At 40.6% G+C, this 18,497-nt stretch overlaps 2 protein-coding genes across 15 annotated transcripts in view; one reads left to right on the top strand and one right to left on the bottom strand.

Moving 5' to 3' along the window:
• The window catches only part of nbeab (neurobeachin b), a 185,803-nt gene that overhangs the window by 56,762 nt on the left and 110,544 nt on the right, over positions 1–18,497 (bottom strand). For all 14 annotated transcript variants that reach the window (XR_011077909.1, XR_011077907.1, XR_011077908.1 and 11 more), the window contains 3 exons: positions 16,050–16,174; positions 9,250–9,396; positions 3,838–3,974 (listed from right to left, as the gene is read on the bottom strand). Coding sequence is in view for 6 of the 14 variants with exons in the window: in XM_068584573.1 (XP_068440674.1) it covers positions 3,838–3,974; positions 9,250–9,396; positions 16,050–16,174 (409 nt within the window). In the remaining 8 variants the exon portion in view is untranslated. The remainder of the gene's footprint in view (positions 1–3,837; positions 3,975–9,249; positions 9,397–16,049; positions 16,175–18,497) is intronic.
• On the top strand, positions 885–3,108 carry mab21l1 (mab-21-like 1). Its single transcript, XM_068585062.1, has one exon. The coding sequence runs from the start codon at positions 1,249–1,251 to the stop codon at positions 2,326–2,328; it is 1,080 nt and encodes a 359-aa protein (XP_068441163.1). The 5' UTR covers positions 885–1,248; the 3' UTR covers positions 2,329–3,108.

The raw sequence follows: 18,497 nt of genomic DNA, 5'->3' as shown, positions 1-18,497 counted from the left end.
GCAAATTAGTATATTGTAATGTACATTACAATACACATTAATTAATGAAATGACTGCGTGGAATTGTTGCACAACACACGACATGCTGCTGCCGCACAATACACGAACAAAACAAAACAAAACATTATAAAATAAGGTCGAAATGTAAACTCGAGACATAAACTATTATGCAGCCACATTAATTGTGTCAAACATAACCACAACGCTGAACGTAAATAGCGCGATAACTTGATCGTCGCTCAGAAATAAACCTGATCCCAGATTGTTCGATTAATTGAATTTATCCGGAAAGTTCTGTTTAAAAAAAAATACAAAAAAAAGCCATACTTTTTTTTAAAACGTGGTTTCAATAACAAAACGCACAAATTAGAAAAATTAAATTTATAAATTACAATTCAAGTTTTGGTAGAAAAAAAAAAGAATAAGTAAAATAAACAACTATTCCATTTTAGTCTATATTTATCTGATGCGCCTTATTTAGAAAAAAAAAAAGATCCGGTTCACTGAAAAAAAGACAATATTTAAATAACATGGCTAATTTGAAGTTCTATCATGTGAACACATAAATACTAAACAGTTCTAAATCCACCTACTGTTTCATACATGATTCAAGCGAACTAAAACGCAGCAGATAAGAGTCCAAAGAAAGCAACGTAACGCAGTGAGATTGCAGTTGTTTTTCCTTCTCTCCAAATACGTATAGGTGTACTTCCGCTCCTCGGTATAATATACTACTACCTGTACTTTTTACTCGTATATAGCACCCGGGGATGAATTTGTTTTCGATAAACTGGAAAGCGGTGACGCATCAGACAGCGATTGGACATCTTGGTTTCAACTCCTCCCTTATAATAAAGTGTGTGTGTGTGTGTGTGTGTCTCCTGTTGTAAAACACAGCAACACCGGGCGTCTGCGTCTGGAGGGAACACTCCACTCTGCGCAATTACGCGGACTCCGAACTGGCAGAGAAGAGGTAGAAATGGACTTTTAAGCAGCTCATCCTGATAGATTCGAGGACTCTCATCGGGCAATTCACTGCAGTTTGCGGCAAACGAGCTGTGAATGTTGCGATATGATTAGAACGCATGTGCTCTGAGCACAGCTATAAATAGCCGTCTTATTAATAGACTTTTTTTTCTTTTTAAATAGTTTTTTTCTTCTCTTAAATTGGCTCCCGTACAAACAGCCGCGTTGGATCCGTCGGCGTACTGCGAGACTCCGGTGTACAACCCGGATCTCTGCCCAAACATGATAGCCGCGCAGGCAAAGTTGGTGTACCACCTCAACAAATACTACAACGAGAAATGCCAGTCTCGGAAAGCAGCCATCTCCAAGTCCATCCGGGAGGTGTGCAAGGTGGTGTCGGATGTCCTGAAGGAGGTCGAGGTGCAGGAGCCCCGCTTCATCAGCTCCCTCAGCGAGATGGATAATCGTTTCGAGGGACTGGAGGTCATTTCACCCAACGAGTTCGAGGTTGTGCTCTATCTGAATCAGATGGGAGTATTCAACTTCGTGGATGACGGATCTCTCCCGGGCTGCGCCGTGCTCAAGCTCAGCGACGGCCGCAAGAGAAGCATGTCTCTCTGGGTTGAGTTCATCACAGCCTCCGGTTACCTCTCGGCTCGCAAGATCCGTTCGAGATTTCAGACGCTCGTGGCGCAGGCTGTGGATAAATGCAGCTACAGAGATGTTGTCAAAATGATCGCTGACACGAGTGAGGTGAGGTTGCGCATTAGAGACAGATACGTGGTGCAAATCACGCCGGCTTTCAAGTGCACTGGGATCTGGCCGCGAAGCGCCGCGCACTGGCCTCTCCCTCACATCCCCTGGCCGGGACCTAACCGAGTGGCAGAAGTCAAGGCGGAAGGTTTCAATCTTTTATCCAAAGAGTGTTACTCCCTGAACGGCAAGCAGAGCTCAGCGGAGAGCGACGCCTGGGTCTTGCAGTTCGGCGAGGCCGAGAACCGGCTCATCCTGGGTGGATGCCGGAAGAAATGCTTGTCGGTCCTCAAAACGTTACGCGACCGCCACCTCGAACTGCCCGGAACGCCTCTGAACAACTACCACATGAAAACTTTGGTTTCCTACGAGTGCGAGAAGCATCCTCGGGAGTCAGACTGGGATGAGAACTGCCTCGGCGACCGCCTGAACGGGATACTATTGCAGCTCATTTCGTGTTTGCAGTGCAGAAGGTGCCCGCATTATTTCCTGCCTACTTTAGACCTGTTTCAAGGAAAACCTCACTCTTCTCTAGAGAATGCAGCCAAACAGACTTGGCGACTGGCGAGAGAAATACTGACCAACCCCAAAAGCTTGGAGAAACTCTGAGGTAAAAAAAACAAAAACAAACAAACAACCAAACGTGTTAGTTCACCTCGTCTTAGAATCGTGTGGTAAAGAGGCCTAACGAGCTCTTATTAATAAACGAACAGACAATATATTGCCAACCAATTTGCAAAGGCTTATGAAATATGACTGTCCTATATGATTTGGCCGAGCCTGTCTCGAGATGTTTTTTTTATTTTTTATGACAGTTGTTTTTGCCGTTTTTTTCCCCAATGTCAATATTTAGGAGCAAATTTAAATTATTGGCGACCATTAATCCAGGAGGCCACCTCCATGGTGTATTTTCTCTCCGTGCCACATTGGTTGCCTAAATTCTATATTTCTTTAAATGCTTTAAAATAAAGCCCCGTGACAAAACTTGAGAAGAAAAAAAAAAATACAAACACGCATCTGTACATTTCATACTGTAAATACATTCATAGATTGTGATTCAAGTGGTCTGAAAATTGTGAATGTTGTTCTGTGACACGTAAATAGGATCCACCTGTTTAAATCTACTTCTGAACTTTTTCTTTATCTGGTAGATAAGTAATTAATTTATACTTGCATCAGTCGTAGTCTTATTCATCTGTTTCAATGGACATTGTCTAATTTTATGAACGTTTACATTTTGATAGGTGTACAACATTTGCTACATTGAAAACATTCCATCAATTTACTTGAATTATTATTTAAAGTACTCGAACATGTTTGGTTGTTGTTTATCTCTACCATGCTTAGGCCTACATGCTAAAAAATGAAAATGATAACATATATATATATATATATATATATATATATATATATATATATATATATATATATATATATATATATGTCTATATATATATATATATATTACAGTTTAATTGAAAAAAATGCACTTGAAATACACTGGATTATAACATCTGTGATCTGATTTTTTTCTGTCTTTGATCTAATTTAAAGAGCTAATAAAACGAGCTGTTTTATATTTGTGTCCCATTATGGTTTTCTCACACGTGTTTTTGACAGTAGAGGCCTACTGCCAAGCAATACTAATATTATGGGATCTTTCATTTCGGGAACCCTTAGGTGCTCTAAGTAGATGCGTTTGACACCTAAACAGTGAAATATGGATAATGTTCATCTTCAGCAAGTTAAAGAAATGTGCAGCTGCTGAGAAATACATGAACCATCACCACAGCTTGATGGTTGAACCTGCGCGACGAGGAGGCCTTAATCCTCCTCTCATGATGTGTTTGTAAATGCAAAATGCAGCAAATTTAAACACACGAAGTAGAAATTGGCATTTACAACAACACTCTGGGCACAAAACAAAATGTAGTTTAAACAAAAAAGTCGCATCCGCGCCTTTTCGTTTGAATTGTGCATTTAAAATATTACACATATTTATACACGTCGGCCAGTTCCAATGTAAATAAGGAAAAACAACAACAAGAGTGAAACATGTCGGAAGCCAAACTGCCCGCTTTAAAACTTGGCATGCACACTTGCTTGCAGCTTACTTACCTTTGAGTCGACCCTTTTAAAGGCGGGGTCATCCTCGTCCACCTCGAAGTAGATTTCAGTGGTGGTGATGGACAGAGTCCCCCGGGCCACCAGGACGGGGGCAACGAGCTGGGCCGGGCTGCTCAGGACCACTGGGCCTGCAGAGTAGAGAGGGGGCAGCCACACATGGAGTCAGTGCACCAAATATAAAAGATGATATGAATGTTGAATTATGCGAGCCTGATGGTAATCCTGCTGATACCGACACACCAGCGGCCTGTTTGCGTCAAACCTCAGATACTTGCGCTTGTAAAACATTGGGGAAATAATACATTTATTAATGTTTATTCAAATATAATTCAAATGAGAGCTCTGTGAAAGTCATAATTTGTATAGCGTCACAAAACAAAGGCGTTTAAACACCTTTTTGTTATAACACACGTGTCCTTATATGCGCATAATAGCTACGGTGGATTTACCATGACTATAAATAGATAGCTTTACATAGTATTTGGATACCTGTCTGGGAACCTGTGATGCACTGATGCAATAAAGGGATTATGGATGAGATCGGATCAAAACGCAAACAATCGGTAACGAGAGAACACATTTCCATGAAGTTAAATGAAATAAAAATCATTCCTTATTTCCATTCGCATGGTAATATCACCATAACGCATTTGCTTTTAAAAGGAGCAACTTATAACTGGATTCCGAAAATATTTTTGAAAAACAATATGCTGCTGTTTTTCTCGCCAATCACCCACATAGAGATGAAGCCATGTATGAAAACAATTTAACTACAAGTCAAAATACTTGTCCAGGATTGTAAGGCGGGTATGTGACCCCCAGCTGATAGTGATCACGTCTTTATCCCCCCCCCCCCCCCTCATCCCCTGCACCCATCCACCCCCCTCCTCTCCGTCTTCCTCTCCCTCATCCTCCATGTTCTCAGATCGGTGTCGCTGTGGAGCACCGTTACAGTGATTTGTCTGCTCTCAAACGAAAGCTCTCGGAATCAGGATATTTATCGATCCCTTAAACTCCAAAGAGCCACTTTAATGTCTCATCAATCTTAATCTGCGTTCCTCAGCCAATTATAGCCGATAGTGTTACAGGAATACAAGTGGATTTCGGTCTCAACTCCCAGAGCGCCCCTCCATCGCTCTTGCAGGCTGCGCAGTCAAACCGCCTCTCCGGGTTTCTCCTCGGCGTTGCTCGGGTCCATTAACGGTGATCCTATCTGCTGATGCTATCAGCGAGGCGCTACACGTTGCTCACACGCTCCACGCGAAGAGGAAATGCTTGCATTACTTTTAAGGGGTTTCTTTGGTTTACTGCATTTCAGATGATGTTTAGTGTGGTCCATTTACAAAAGAAGTGAAACAGGGGAACACGCTCACAAGGTTTTATTGCAAGCCGGTACAAAGTAAAACTAACATCGCTGTTATAGATTATTTCTGCCAATTGAGGAGATTGTCTTTATTTTCACTTAAGCTTTGAAATTACGACCCCATTCACCTCTTACTAAAAATAACACTTCTAGGGCATGCTGTGTTGTATTGCGGCCCTAAAGGGCTACAAAGAGAGTAAGACACCAGCCTGGAGCATTAAGCCACAGCATCCATTGCTCATGGGGAGGAAGAGGATTAGGCAGTAATCCCTCTGGGATCTCTCCATAATTAGGCTATATGGCATTAAATGTTTACACGAGAATAATGAAATTAAGGGCAACTTACACAGGATGAGTGGTGTGTATATAGGCTGAAGCTTGGGTACTTCTTTTAAAGGAAATGCAAATATTTATCAAATGGCAGGCCAATTTAATGAAGTGGTGTAGTGGGAGTTTGTGAGAACTGCTGAAAATATGGGTGTAATATCACCCACAGTCCGTCTGCTGGACTGCAGTGTTTGAGAAAGAGAGCTTTAATATTTTACATAGTAAGAGAAATACAAGTGGAAGTGGGTTATTTGCACAGCTGAGCAACATCATTCTTAAACACATGCATGCTGACTTACACACACACACACACACACACACACACACACACACACACACACAGCTGCAGCCATCATGCTGAGTATCTGAGGCACAGTACCTTGTTGTTTATTTGAGTCACTACAGCGATGGCCTCTTTTCTTCCTGTTTTTAAGCCAAGCGTTTGTCTTTCAATAACATTTACATGTAAAAAGCTTAAGAAAATCTGCTCTACAGACTATTTAACAAGGCTGCAGCACAATTAACAAATGCATCTATACATAGAATGAAACAATATTAAATAAAAAATATTAAATGTACAGGGTGGTTCATTTTATGTTTGATGTCACAGTTCCGTTTGTAAGGAGAAAAAAGTTGTACGTCTTTGAATACAAAAAACACAACATGGAACAAATGTGACTAACTAACACCCGGTTTGCTCTCATTTTTTTTCCTGAGATTACACATTCAGAAATGTTATGTTGGGTTTTCACCCTTTTATCAACATGTCACCACTCAAGGGATCAGTATTGTGAATGGGGACTAAAAGGGATTCAGAAAGGCTAAATTAAGACAGAACAAAAATGGTTGTGGCCGCTAAACCACACTTTAGGCTTATACTAACATGGCTCCAGTGTACCAGCATAACGGTCACATCTACAGACTTGCTTGACTTGAGAAAGGCCTCGCGAGGCTCAGTCTCTCCTCAGCTTTTCTCAGACATGCTCATCTTAAGTTTCTGTGTTACCTCATTTTGGAGACAGTATATATGCAAAGGCTAATTTAATGCAAGTGCAAGCACTGACAGCATTTTCAATGTCTATGGGGGAGCAGAACTAATCATAGGTTCAGTAACCACGACGGCCCGGGCCCTTGAGTGCAGGCACCGCCCCCTTTGGCAGCTGACCCAAAGGCTGGCAGGAGGAGCCCTGTTGTTGACAAGGATCTAGTCCCAGATCTCTCATTAAGGCTGTTCATGCCTGAGATTAGATACAGGCCAAACACAGACAGTGCATCCTGGTATAAACATAAGCCACATCTCACAGTGTGAGCGAGCTCCCCTGTTGGTAAAAACATGAACTCAACTTTGATTCAACATAAATACAAAAAGATATATCCTAAAAAAATACCAGCACTTATTCCTAAAAGTCAACATTTTATCTTCAAGATTTGGTTCAGAATTTGAACCAAGCGCATGCATGTATCATAAAATATTCAGTCACAGCATTTCTGTGTTGTACAAGGTCATTATTGGTTCTCGGGGATGATACATTCTGCTTTTATTTTAGCCCGTGCTTTCCCTGCCTTCCTCTTTCGATTGGGCATGGAGCGTTGGGCTGCCTGCTGGCCCGGGACAAAGAGGAGGGGTTGGCCTCCTCTGAGACTCATCTGTCGATTCTTAGAGGGGATTTCACTGCTCAGCAGTGCCCTGGTTCAGCCTGAGCCTCATGTACTAAGCCATGATAACTGGGTAATGTATGCAGGGCTACAAGACGATGAGTCTTTCTCTCGTAGTTTGTGACTGTAATGAAAAAATTGCATACATGCATTCGTATTTGTTACTGTGAACAAGTGCTTCAGTTGCAGTCCAGATCCTCCTGGAGTTGTAAAGACATTTATAAGAGTACAAATGTTACGCAAACAAACTTGTGACACTTCAGTTAAAACACAGTTTACTGCACCAAATTGCTACATTGGATCATTTAACTTGCCGAACCTGAAAACATAATCCATAACATTAGATTATTATTGCAATTCCATTACCAGAACGAGAACCTCTTCCAATTGTTTTCACTTCTAGCTAGTATTAGTAAATGATCTGCGAATAGGAGAATTTCAACATACTTCACTGCAAAAATTCATTAAAATACATGACGCATTAGCCTTAGAGCTACAACTGTTCTATATACACAGTCTTGGAGCAGTGAGTGTGCATTTACAATGTGTGAAGTAGCCAATAATCCAAAATAAAACCACATCCAGTGACAACAGCTGTCAACAACAATGGGCCAGACTTCTCACCATTAGAGGAGAAACCGTCACTTCTCTACTGCTTATTATCAGTCGTCACCGAAAGAAGAAGTTATTATTGGAATTGGTGATGGCTGACAGGGATGAGTATTCGTTTATATTCTACAAAAAGCCTGCATGATTATGCAGCCTCTGCTTCTTTCAAAAAAAAATTATTAGCATGAGACGTGAAGTGAAGATTGGGCTATTTTGATGAGTTTGTGGGGCAGTATTTCTGATCCACACTCAAAACTCAAGTCAAATATGGATATCTTACCTTTTAAAAAGTCCTGGCAGTTACTCGAAATGGCAAATAATTTATGAAAATGGTTGACAACTGTATGAGAAAATGAGGGTTAGTTTGAATCCAGGATAATTAAGTTGCCTGCTCTCCTTTAACATCTCACGTCAGAATGGAAAATACACAAAAGCCGTTTTCTTGGCTAACTCCTTCTTGGAGTTCCTTGATTCAGTTAAAATATAACACAGTTTCTACATTTGAATGAGGAAAGAGTATTGCTGTAATTTCTGATTTCCATGGAATGGATTAGGATTGTATTTACTGCAAACATTTATTTTTGGAGAATTTGTTGATTGATTATGTTGCAATACACACGTTTGTTTGACTATCTGAGTGATATTAATACACAGTGATTTAAATCCGAATAATAAAATACAGCATCTGATTGGATGAGACTTTCTCTCAATAGCTATTAATAATTAATCATGTTTAATCAGCATCATTGAGAGATTGTGTAAGAACAGTTGTGTTATCAGGTGTTTTAGTGCAGATCACTACAATTACAATAAGTTACACTTTATTGTGGCCTTATTCAAGTTTAGTGGTCGTTATACAGAAGCCTCAGCGAAGCAGAGTTTTCATTGATTCATACGCTCTGTTTGTACTTAAGAAGGTATAATATCAGTATAATAACTCAATTGATATAAATAGACTTTGAATGGTGTCCATTAACCTCTGAAGATACATATTCGGTCATGAAAGGTTAAATAAGGCCACTGTAAAGCATTAGCAAGCAGTGGTTTACATCAACTTTAATTACTGTTTGTTTGAGAAATCCTAAATGTGACAAATCTGGATTGATCATCTTTCCGGTGTTAGTTTAACCGTAGAAGACTTGCCTCTGGAGATAAACACTCGAGGAAGGAACCGTGCTGACAAGATCCAAAACAAAAAAAGAGAAGGACACATTATGTTGCTGTCAAAGCAAAGCAACGCTGTCCAGATTAGAACACAGAGACAAAGTCTTTGACTCTAGAACGACACCGATAGTGAACTGCAGGAAGCGACCTGTGAACTCAAACCTCAAATACATTAGACACTATGCCAGCAATTAGGGAAGAAGATAGATACAAGTTAAGCCCCGATGCTACAGCTCAGTTGAGGTAGTCTCGGGGTTAATGGAGGTGCTGGTGTGCCAACTTACCACCCAGGTTGTCCATCTCCTTCTCCTGCAGCAGGCTGACGGCATCTTCGTCTCCCTCTAGCATCAGCTCTGTCTCGGGGTTCGGGCTCGTCACAGTCTGGCTGCGGAAGACTTTCTTGGACTTGACCACCTCGTCGTCATCTGTGCCTGTCAAAAGAATTGTGGCGAAAGAAAATAGGCTAAATATTGCACTCTGACCCGTCGAGCTCAGATCGGTATACGTCACTATGCAGAAATACTTAGTGCAGCTTCCTTTGATGCTTTTCTGTCCGGCAATACAGGTTAAAACTGTTGTTCTCACTGACTGAGCAACAACCTGCTTCAAATGTAAGACCAGGCAATACAATGCATTACATTTTAGTAATGCATAAACAAACATATCAAATCATATAAAAATATTTAATACGATGAATTGCAACAACATCATCAGAAAATAAATAAGCATACAAACCCAAGCTAAACTAATCCTAAGGGTTTTTAGATTACATTTGAAGAAAAAATAACCACATTCCAGATAAACACAATATGAGCTTAACAGGTTTATTCTAATGAAGTTCAAACAAGAGAGTATTCTTGTATGGGTTATTCAAATTAAAAAATATGGAAAACCTCTGTATGAAAGAAATATTATGTGCAGGATGAACCTGATGCTCACTAATGTACTTGCCATAGCATATGAAAGAATGTCAGGGTACACGTTCGTTCACTGAATACATTTTGCGTGGTTGAACATCAGAGGTGTTTCAGCTTTTATTTTTAGACAAGGTCAACAATGAAACACAGTCTGCATCTTGAAAGACCAACAGCTGAGTCGGGGGATACATCCTGAGCTCGTAGTCGATTAGAGATATCATTTGCCGCTTTTGGAGACTTGACAAGGAGTGAGACTGAACAGACAGCACAATTAGGAGGCTGCTTACACCGGGACTTCATCGTATAGCTGTAGTGAAGCAAGCTCATTGAACAAGATGTGTTCATACATCCTGCAAAACAAAGCGGTCTCGCAACACATTTATCAGCTTAAATCTGCCCATCTCCAACATGTGCCTGCCACACGCTCGTAACGTTTATGTGAATGTCTTTCTGAAGTCCAATGCAGGAAATAACCAGAGGAACAACGTGTGTGTATGAAAGGAACACACCAAAAAAAGGGAGTTGGTTGACACCCTGTTTGACATGTTTCATTTCAGCACAGTTCTTCATTTGCCTCTCCCTCCCCGGAGGAACATGTACCTTGTCTTGAAGAGGTCACATTTGACTGTTGTCAACACTGCTACCGAGAAAAAAAAAAGCCTGCTTCCTGCTCTGTCTCGAATCTGGAGTGCTTTCATCAGACAGAGGGAAGAAGTCTGTACGTTTTGGAAACAAATTCTGTGTAATGTTAAAGGCAAAAGCCAGCCGGCGGTCAGAGATCAAAGCAGAAAGACTGAAACTTAAAACGCTAATTCTGTAAACCATCATTACGCTCCGAGTGGATGAGGGAAAGTTCAGCATGGGGGCCGATGTTCTGATTGGCAAGTCGGTGCGGGGTCGAGTAAACCAAATAAACGACGCTGATTTCTACACGCAAATGATCAACACCAACTGTTGTGGAGGGAAGGGGGCCATCTTGACCCACAATGCAATTGTGTCCTCACAGACAAAGTAATATGGTTATAAATAACAAGAAATGAAGAGCTATGGCATGAAGGAGAAAATGTGCTGACATGAAAAGTGATTTTCTCATGACTGATAGCCCGTTGACTCGGAGACACTCTCGTATTAAAAGTGCGGCTGTGAGAAGGGTCGCCATTTGTCACTATTAAAGGACTCCATGTGCAGCAGGATTACAAACATTTTCACGTGTTCACTGTTGACCATTAAATGGCAAAAACAAAGAGAACGGCCTTTTGAGTATCTGACATAACTCCTATGAATTGCCTAAAGAGAAAATGAACAAGTGCAGGCTGGGGTGGATATAACTTATATAATCATCATATACTGACCGATTTAAACCCTTTTTTTGTTGATTTCATCTTGTGAGAAGCTGAAATTCTTCAAAATGTATATTTTAAAAAGAGGAAAAAATTGTTTCCTTCCATTGTGTCACTGTACAATAATGCTACGCCAACTAGTATCTATCAAATGAACCTTACGAAGTGAGCAGTCCATCAATAACCACTGTCGTTGACTTCTGCACATCTCTGGAAAAAAAACAAAAAACACAGAAGTTTCATTTCATGTCTCAAGGCCTTGAGGAACAGTGCCAGAAGGAGCCACCGATCACCAGTCTCACGGGTCCTCTTGTTCAATCACTGAGTTAAAACTGCCTCAGAGTGCACTAATTACACTCAGTAAAGTGCATTTCAGAGCTTTCATGACCCCATTGGAGGCTGATGAAGACCTGCCAGCTGTGACCAATGGAGGACGCCCCTGAGCCCTCATCACTGGGGTTCAACAAGGATCCAGGGTCCCGAGTTCCCTCTCTGTCGACCAATTGTTTGTTGTGGCACAATTTTTCACACACACGTCCAACATATTTACATTAAAAACTAAAATAACATGCTGTTGGGTGACATTTTTTACTTCGTTAAACATTACATCTTCATGACAAATCACAAAGACGACCTGATGGGTCTTTAATAAGCACCAAATGAGTCTTTCAGATTTTGAGTTCAATCCAGTCAGAGAGAATGCTTCCAAAACGAAAATGATTATGTTTTAATATAAAAATAAAATTATAATATTTTCAAAATCTATTTCAATAAAGTTTATAATTACAGATACATCCTTCTACTTAGTGTTCAGTAGTTTCACTGTTAAGTATGGAATCGATAAGAGCTGAAAGGCCTTTAAAAAACACCACAATACTGTTGCCAAGTGCTCACAAGGAGTTCACAAATACTTCCTTTATGACCTAAAATAAAACACAAAATATCGAAAGGTTTTTCTTGAACTGCTATGATCTGGATGATGATGATGATGATGATGCTGGAAAAGGAAGCGAGCAGAGGGCGGCCTCTTGTAAAAATCACTGCATGTTTGTCGATCGATAAGACAAGTAACATTTTGGACAGAGTTGAAGACACAACGCTATCTCGACCTCTTTCTAAACAAAGACTTGACAAAAAGAGCTTAATGTCTGGACTTCTGCAGGAACTATTCTGTGTTATGTCTCATTCTGTCAGATCTCTGTAGATAACATGCATTAGTATAAGCGCCTGCTTCATAGCTTATTTATTAACCTACCTTCTAATGAATGTCAGTGTTTTGTGCCGTCATTCCCGCATCCATATAACGTGAGCGCTATAGAATGTTTTAAATATATCACCTTTGTTTCCCAGGCTGTTTTAGATCCCGCCCTCTTACACATCCGCTCAACAGGCTCCACATTCCACATAGAGAAGAAAAAGTCCAGTCCATGGGATTGGATTACTGGTAGGGCGATGCAATTCTGCCCTGTGTCTCTTCACTTATTTACTCTGCACTGAAAGATGAAATGGAGTATATACGAGGGGGTGACAGCTTCATACTTCCTGTGATGCAAGCCACCCGTTTTGCGGAAAATGTGTTTTGAGACTGTAAAAGTAAACAATAGAGCTTTGATGTAGGGTGAGTTTATACGGCGCAGAAGCTTTCTCTTGGGGGTGATCTATATTCAATATGCTGGGATGTGCAGTGCAGTTGCCACCAGTGGTTACAAACATCATCAACATATTAACAGCAGTGACTGGTAATCCCCACATCTGGACCAGAGTTTCAGGTTAGAAAGGCTGCATTCAAATGTCCGTATTTGCAGGTCAGTAAATGTTTTGGGTGTCATTTTTCACAGTGGAATATATTCATTGTAAAAGGAGGAGAAGGTTAATATCACATCACGAGACTGGTGCCTCTAAAGAGCAATAAAGTTATCTGCCCAGGGCAATCCGCTCTGAGAGAGGCTGCTCACCTGAAATGAGACAGCGAGGACACCGGGAGGTAAAACACCCCGTTAAACACTTGGATCAATATTAACGTGACTTCCATTTCATGCTTGCCCAATTCCAATCACCTAACAATATACTCTGATACTGGGCCGAGGCTGGCTGTTAACAGGGCAGGTTATTACAGGGCAGAGACAGAATGTGCTGGCTAAGCTGTCAATGCTGCTAATAGACAACGAGGCAGAGTTTAAGGCAGTTTAACCTCCCATCACACGCGTTCATGAACGTACACGCTCTCACACACAAGGACACACACATTGCACTAAAAGTTTTGTTTTTTTTATCCACTGGTTTTGCCAATATATCAACTTGATTAAAAAAAGTTTCACTTCAACTTTTGCACTCTTAACATGTTCTGGGAAGGATGTTAAATCAAATGTTTATTTATTGGCAAACGGAAAATCGAGGAAAGCATTGTACTTTTACAAAAAAAGGTCAACTTAAAAATGCGGATTTAAAACAATTATGAATTGTGTGGTCAATGTAATTAGTCCATTCATCTCTCTTGGAAATTCACAAGCCAATTGCTAAAATGGCAACGAATCTTTTATTCTGTAAAGTTATTCTGTAAAGAGAAAACACAAAAGATTCTAAGACTTGCAATACTGCTGTCAAAAACACCACTCACTCGCTGAAATGTTCTCAACTAAAAAAAACTTTCCAGCTAACTTTCATTTCCCCAAAGTGAGCTTGTAAAACTGACGCTTACTGTGATCACAACAGTTTAAGTCTGGCCTCTTCAAACTCAAGATGGTGGCTGAGCGTATATTGTCATATCCTGCTGTCAAACCAGAAACTGTGTATTCAATTTGGACAACCTACTGCTTCTCCAATAGTCCCAGATTTTAAAGCTTTAGTAATGACTCCCGAGGGCCAACTCAAAAAGTCTCTTTTGTTTTTCTACACTGGTGCTTATGCAGCCGGCAACCCACTAAAAAGTTCAAAAGAATCTCTGTCAAACCCAGGAAACAAAGTCGGGATGTTATAATCAACCTCTGAGATTCTGCACCGGGGTTATCTGCTGGAGACAGGTCCTATCTTTAATATCATGCTAATTAGAAATGAATATTCATGAAAAAACACACACTGTCATAGTACATTTAAAATTAAAACTGCCAACGAAATCGACTGAAGCTCTAAAAAAGAACAAAAAGATCCTTCTCACCTAAACTCATAACAAAACCTTCGCTGTGCAACCACATCAAAGCCTGCTGGATAAAGCCTGAAAGTGCAGCTCACCTCTCACAGAGAGCAAGAGGGCCTCGCGACCACAGGCGACCCCTTTCCCTTGACAAGTTCATACATTATTCTGCTCATTAAAACTACTACGTGTCAGCAGGGCTTCAGTCAACTACACGGAGGGATTAATGTCACACAACAGAGACAAAACTGATAGCTTAATAGTATAGTCTCTTCATCTGATAAACTATTATAATATGTGTAGCATTGTCTTGAGGACGGCTGTCAAATAAGTTTACTAATTTGAGCAGAGTTGAGGTGAAGAGGCCAATGAGCGATGAAGCCTGAAAACAAAGCAGATGGAACAATGGCTGGATTTTTTAAAAGTCTGCCTTTAGTATATAATATTTCCCCTTGCAAGCATTTAAGTAATTTCATCAAAGCTATCGACAGAAATTGCGTTGTTTTGTTTGTGTACCTCAGAAGCTACACCAGAAGTAGTGTATTTGCATCAGGGATGGGCAAAATAGTAAAACATAAAATACTCTTTAAAACAAGAATGAATAAATAAACATCTACAAAAAATAGCAGATATCCAAAACCGATGATATAATTGTTTGAAAGGTATAAGCTAAAGCTACAGTTTGTTATGCATTAGTTATTAGCAAGTTGAGGATTGTTTGCAGTATACTGAATATAAGGACCAAAAGCTAGCTTTTGCTGCAGAAATAGGTAACATTTGTTACTTTGAGTCCTCCCTTCAGCAGTCTCAGCATGTCACCAAAAGCCCATGAATTAGCTTATGGCTAAAAATAATGGAACCAGCCCAAAATCTAAAGCAGACGGTGCAATTATTGCATGTGTGTCTCATATATAGACCACCTGCAGCTGAAGTAGCAGCTGGCACGCGTTTATCCACAGTGCTGCCACGAGCTTCATACAGCAGTCACAGCAGAGCGAGCGAAGGAGAAAGATGACATCCTGAACCCGACCAACAGTCAGCTTCATAAGCTACACACTGAAGCAGCCAGGGGTCAGTGAACCGTGTGATCTTTATGCATGTGCTGCTGTAAGTCTACACTCATTTTAAAAGGCTACCCTGACCATAATGCATTTTCTATGAAGTAAAAGAAGGTGCTTACTCCATTCATTTCAGAATCGATATATTCTGCTATATAATTACAGAAGGGAGAGAAGGGCCAAGGGTGTTTAATAGTACGAAACTGCTTTCTTTTGAAGGTCGGTGTTGCATGACATAAGGCAAAATGTACACGAGGTGGTGGGGCAACACTGAAAGAATGCCTGGGTCAATAAAAATAAGTTTCAGGCAAAGAGAAGAAACCATAAAGGGAGAGATCCAATTTGTTCTTGAGTATGTGTTGTGATGGAAATAAAAAAGTGCAATAAAATGTATGTGTCATGTTCAATTCACAGGACTCATAAATATGTCACCAATAAAAATGACTCCTAACTTCCCCTAAGCAATATGCTAAACTATATGGACAAGCTTGGGCTAACTTTAGTGCCCTTTTTTTTATGATTTCTCGTGATATTCTACATTTAATATGGGGTAATGACATCCTTGAATGTTCAGCTCCCTCATTTGGATGACTTCATACTCCTTAATACTAATACTGTGCAAAGAAACGATAAACTCACCATACTCCAGCAGTGACTTGCATGTGACGTCTAAGTGGGTGGATCCAATGGGGTTTCTGACAAATCTCCGCCTCCGCCGCAGGTCATCTTCCCAGTAGTCGAGTCGCCAGAAGTCGTGCAGCTGACTATGAGAGAGACAGGAAGACAGGCAGGTTAGATAGAGTACACACCCCTCACTGATGGTCTGATTACAGCAGCCACTTCCTTAACAGGAAAACATCTTGAGAAGGAAAATCAGGCCACAGATAGCAGATTTATTAGGACGAGTGGCACGCTCTGCAGAGGTCCAGTAATGTTGCCTCTGCTAAAGTCTATAGCATTAGAACAGCAGGGAGCAGCAGCAGCCACAGCATACATAAATCACAAGCACTCCCATTAACAAATACAGCATCAAATTACAAGTATAAATGGCACAGCTTGCCTCCTTTTTTTACAATGTTTTTTAACAAGTCTTGTAAATCAAAGGTAGAACCTCAACGCAGACAGCGTGGGGTTTAATGATCGGGGTCTTGGGGCGGTTGAGGCATGAGCCTATAAAACAAGCCCCCTCCCTGCATATGTGGGGCCATGATTAAAATAATGTGCTGAAATATTCATTGAAATGATTCCCAGAGCCCTGGAGCAACCCGGCTGAAAATTGCATTTTTATTCATTATTAATAACAGCGAATTAGGGTCGTAAAAAAACAGAGAAAAAGAAGAAAACATTTCCAGCATGTGGTAACCATCTTTATAAATGATTATTCCAACATTAGTGAGGATCTGGGATAATTTTATTGCTTGCAGCTAATGCAAACCATTACGCACGTGGACTAGCATTAGGTTACTAAGTGCTGCTCGTTCCAACTGTGCACTTTTAGGATCCATTTTAAAGCCCTTATGTTTCCTTCAGAGGGAAATGCAGCAAAAAAAAAGTCTTGCTTTAATTTGCCCAAGACAGTGAGGCGTAATACGTAAAAAATAGTGATGATTCAAATAAATGACAGTACGGTAAAATGTGATTACATCAGCCTGGCATGCGGTTCATTTCTATGTAATTTTTAACCAAATCGTAAGCAATATGGCATCATTTGGTTTCATTAAGATGAACCTTATAAGCTACAGTATGAGTATAGGGGAGCACATTCCAATGCCCACACAGTACATTAAGTACATGCTATTGTACAACAAAAGTATTTACAATGTTGCCTTTGCCTCTGTATTATAAAAAAAAAAAAAAAATGCTAAAAGCAGCCACCCAAAGCTCCAAATAAAACCTTGGATCTGGTCCTTAAGGAGATATTTTTCATTGCGTGCAGGACACTGCAAGACCTTGGCAGGCAGCCGTCCATTGTATGGTTTCTGCCCCATTCCCTGCCACAGCACTGAAGCAGTCTAAACAGATTAAAGTGTTACAGGGGATCACATCACAAAATACAGCCTCCTTGCTGCATGAATATAATATCTACAAAATGTCAGAAATCAAGAGGCTCAGGAGACTTAGCTGGGCTCTGACAGCAACAAGAGCTCAGTCTCAGTTAAGTATCAATCAAAATTGAGACCATGTGCGCACGTTGTATGCACAAAGTATCATGAGTAGCCGTATGTAAAAGCGAGACTCAGCGCCTTGAGCTTGTCCCTTGTCAATCTCCCTCAAAGCTTAACGGAGGAAAAGAGAGATGTCAGTGGGTTGAAAGGAGAAACCCACGTAAATTATATTGTAAATGCAAGATTACACAGTGTGAAAAATGTAAATCCACTCGAGGCAACTGGGCGATTACTGCTGAAGATTATGTCCCCTAATTCTTGCAAATAGACAGCAGATGCCAGTGGGGGATAAATCCGCCACTTTGAAGATTTCCTTATAACGGTATTAACGGCATGTAATGCATTTTATTTGGTCTGTTTAAGGACGTTCATTTGAGACAAACTTTGGCCTAAGCCATCCATTTGTCTTTCACAGCAATAACATAACAAACCCTCTAGTTACAATGACTGATTCCTGAGTTGGATGCCAACATTTTTGATGCGTCTTCCCCTTGATCTGTCCTATGCAGATGGTTTCAGTTTGAATGTGGTATTCTGCTATTTGAATAGGACCTGTGATGTTCTAGACGATGTGGTAAGTGCTTGACCGGATTTGGACTGTGCCAAAGTGTTGTGCTGAAGGAACCGCCTCTCTGAGGGTGGTCCAAAAAGTGCTCTGGAGGATTGCACCCCTGATAGAGATCTACAGCTGGGAGCAACTGAGCTGTCACACAAGAGATTTCTGAGACGGCACAGAGCCACCAAACAGCACATTCATCTCTTAAAAGCATAATGGGAAATAAGTAATAAGGTCAACTTTTCTTTTGAAAATCAGTGTCACCCTCACTTATATGGGACCATATAATAAAATGGTATCTTGGCAAATACATGCACACATTCTGCACAATGGTCATTTTGGAACCAATAATAGAAAGTGTGTCTG

Source organism: Clinocottus analis, unplaced genomic scaffold (assembly GCF_023055335.1).
Source record: "Clinocottus analis isolate CAN_PGR_092001 unplaced genomic scaffold, fCliAna1.0.p SCAF_2, whole genome shotgun sequence".
Lineage (NCBI taxonomy): Eukaryota > Metazoa > Chordata > Actinopteri > Perciformes > Cottidae > Clinocottus > Clinocottus analis.
This window is presented reverse-complemented; position numbering and strand designations above follow the sequence as displayed.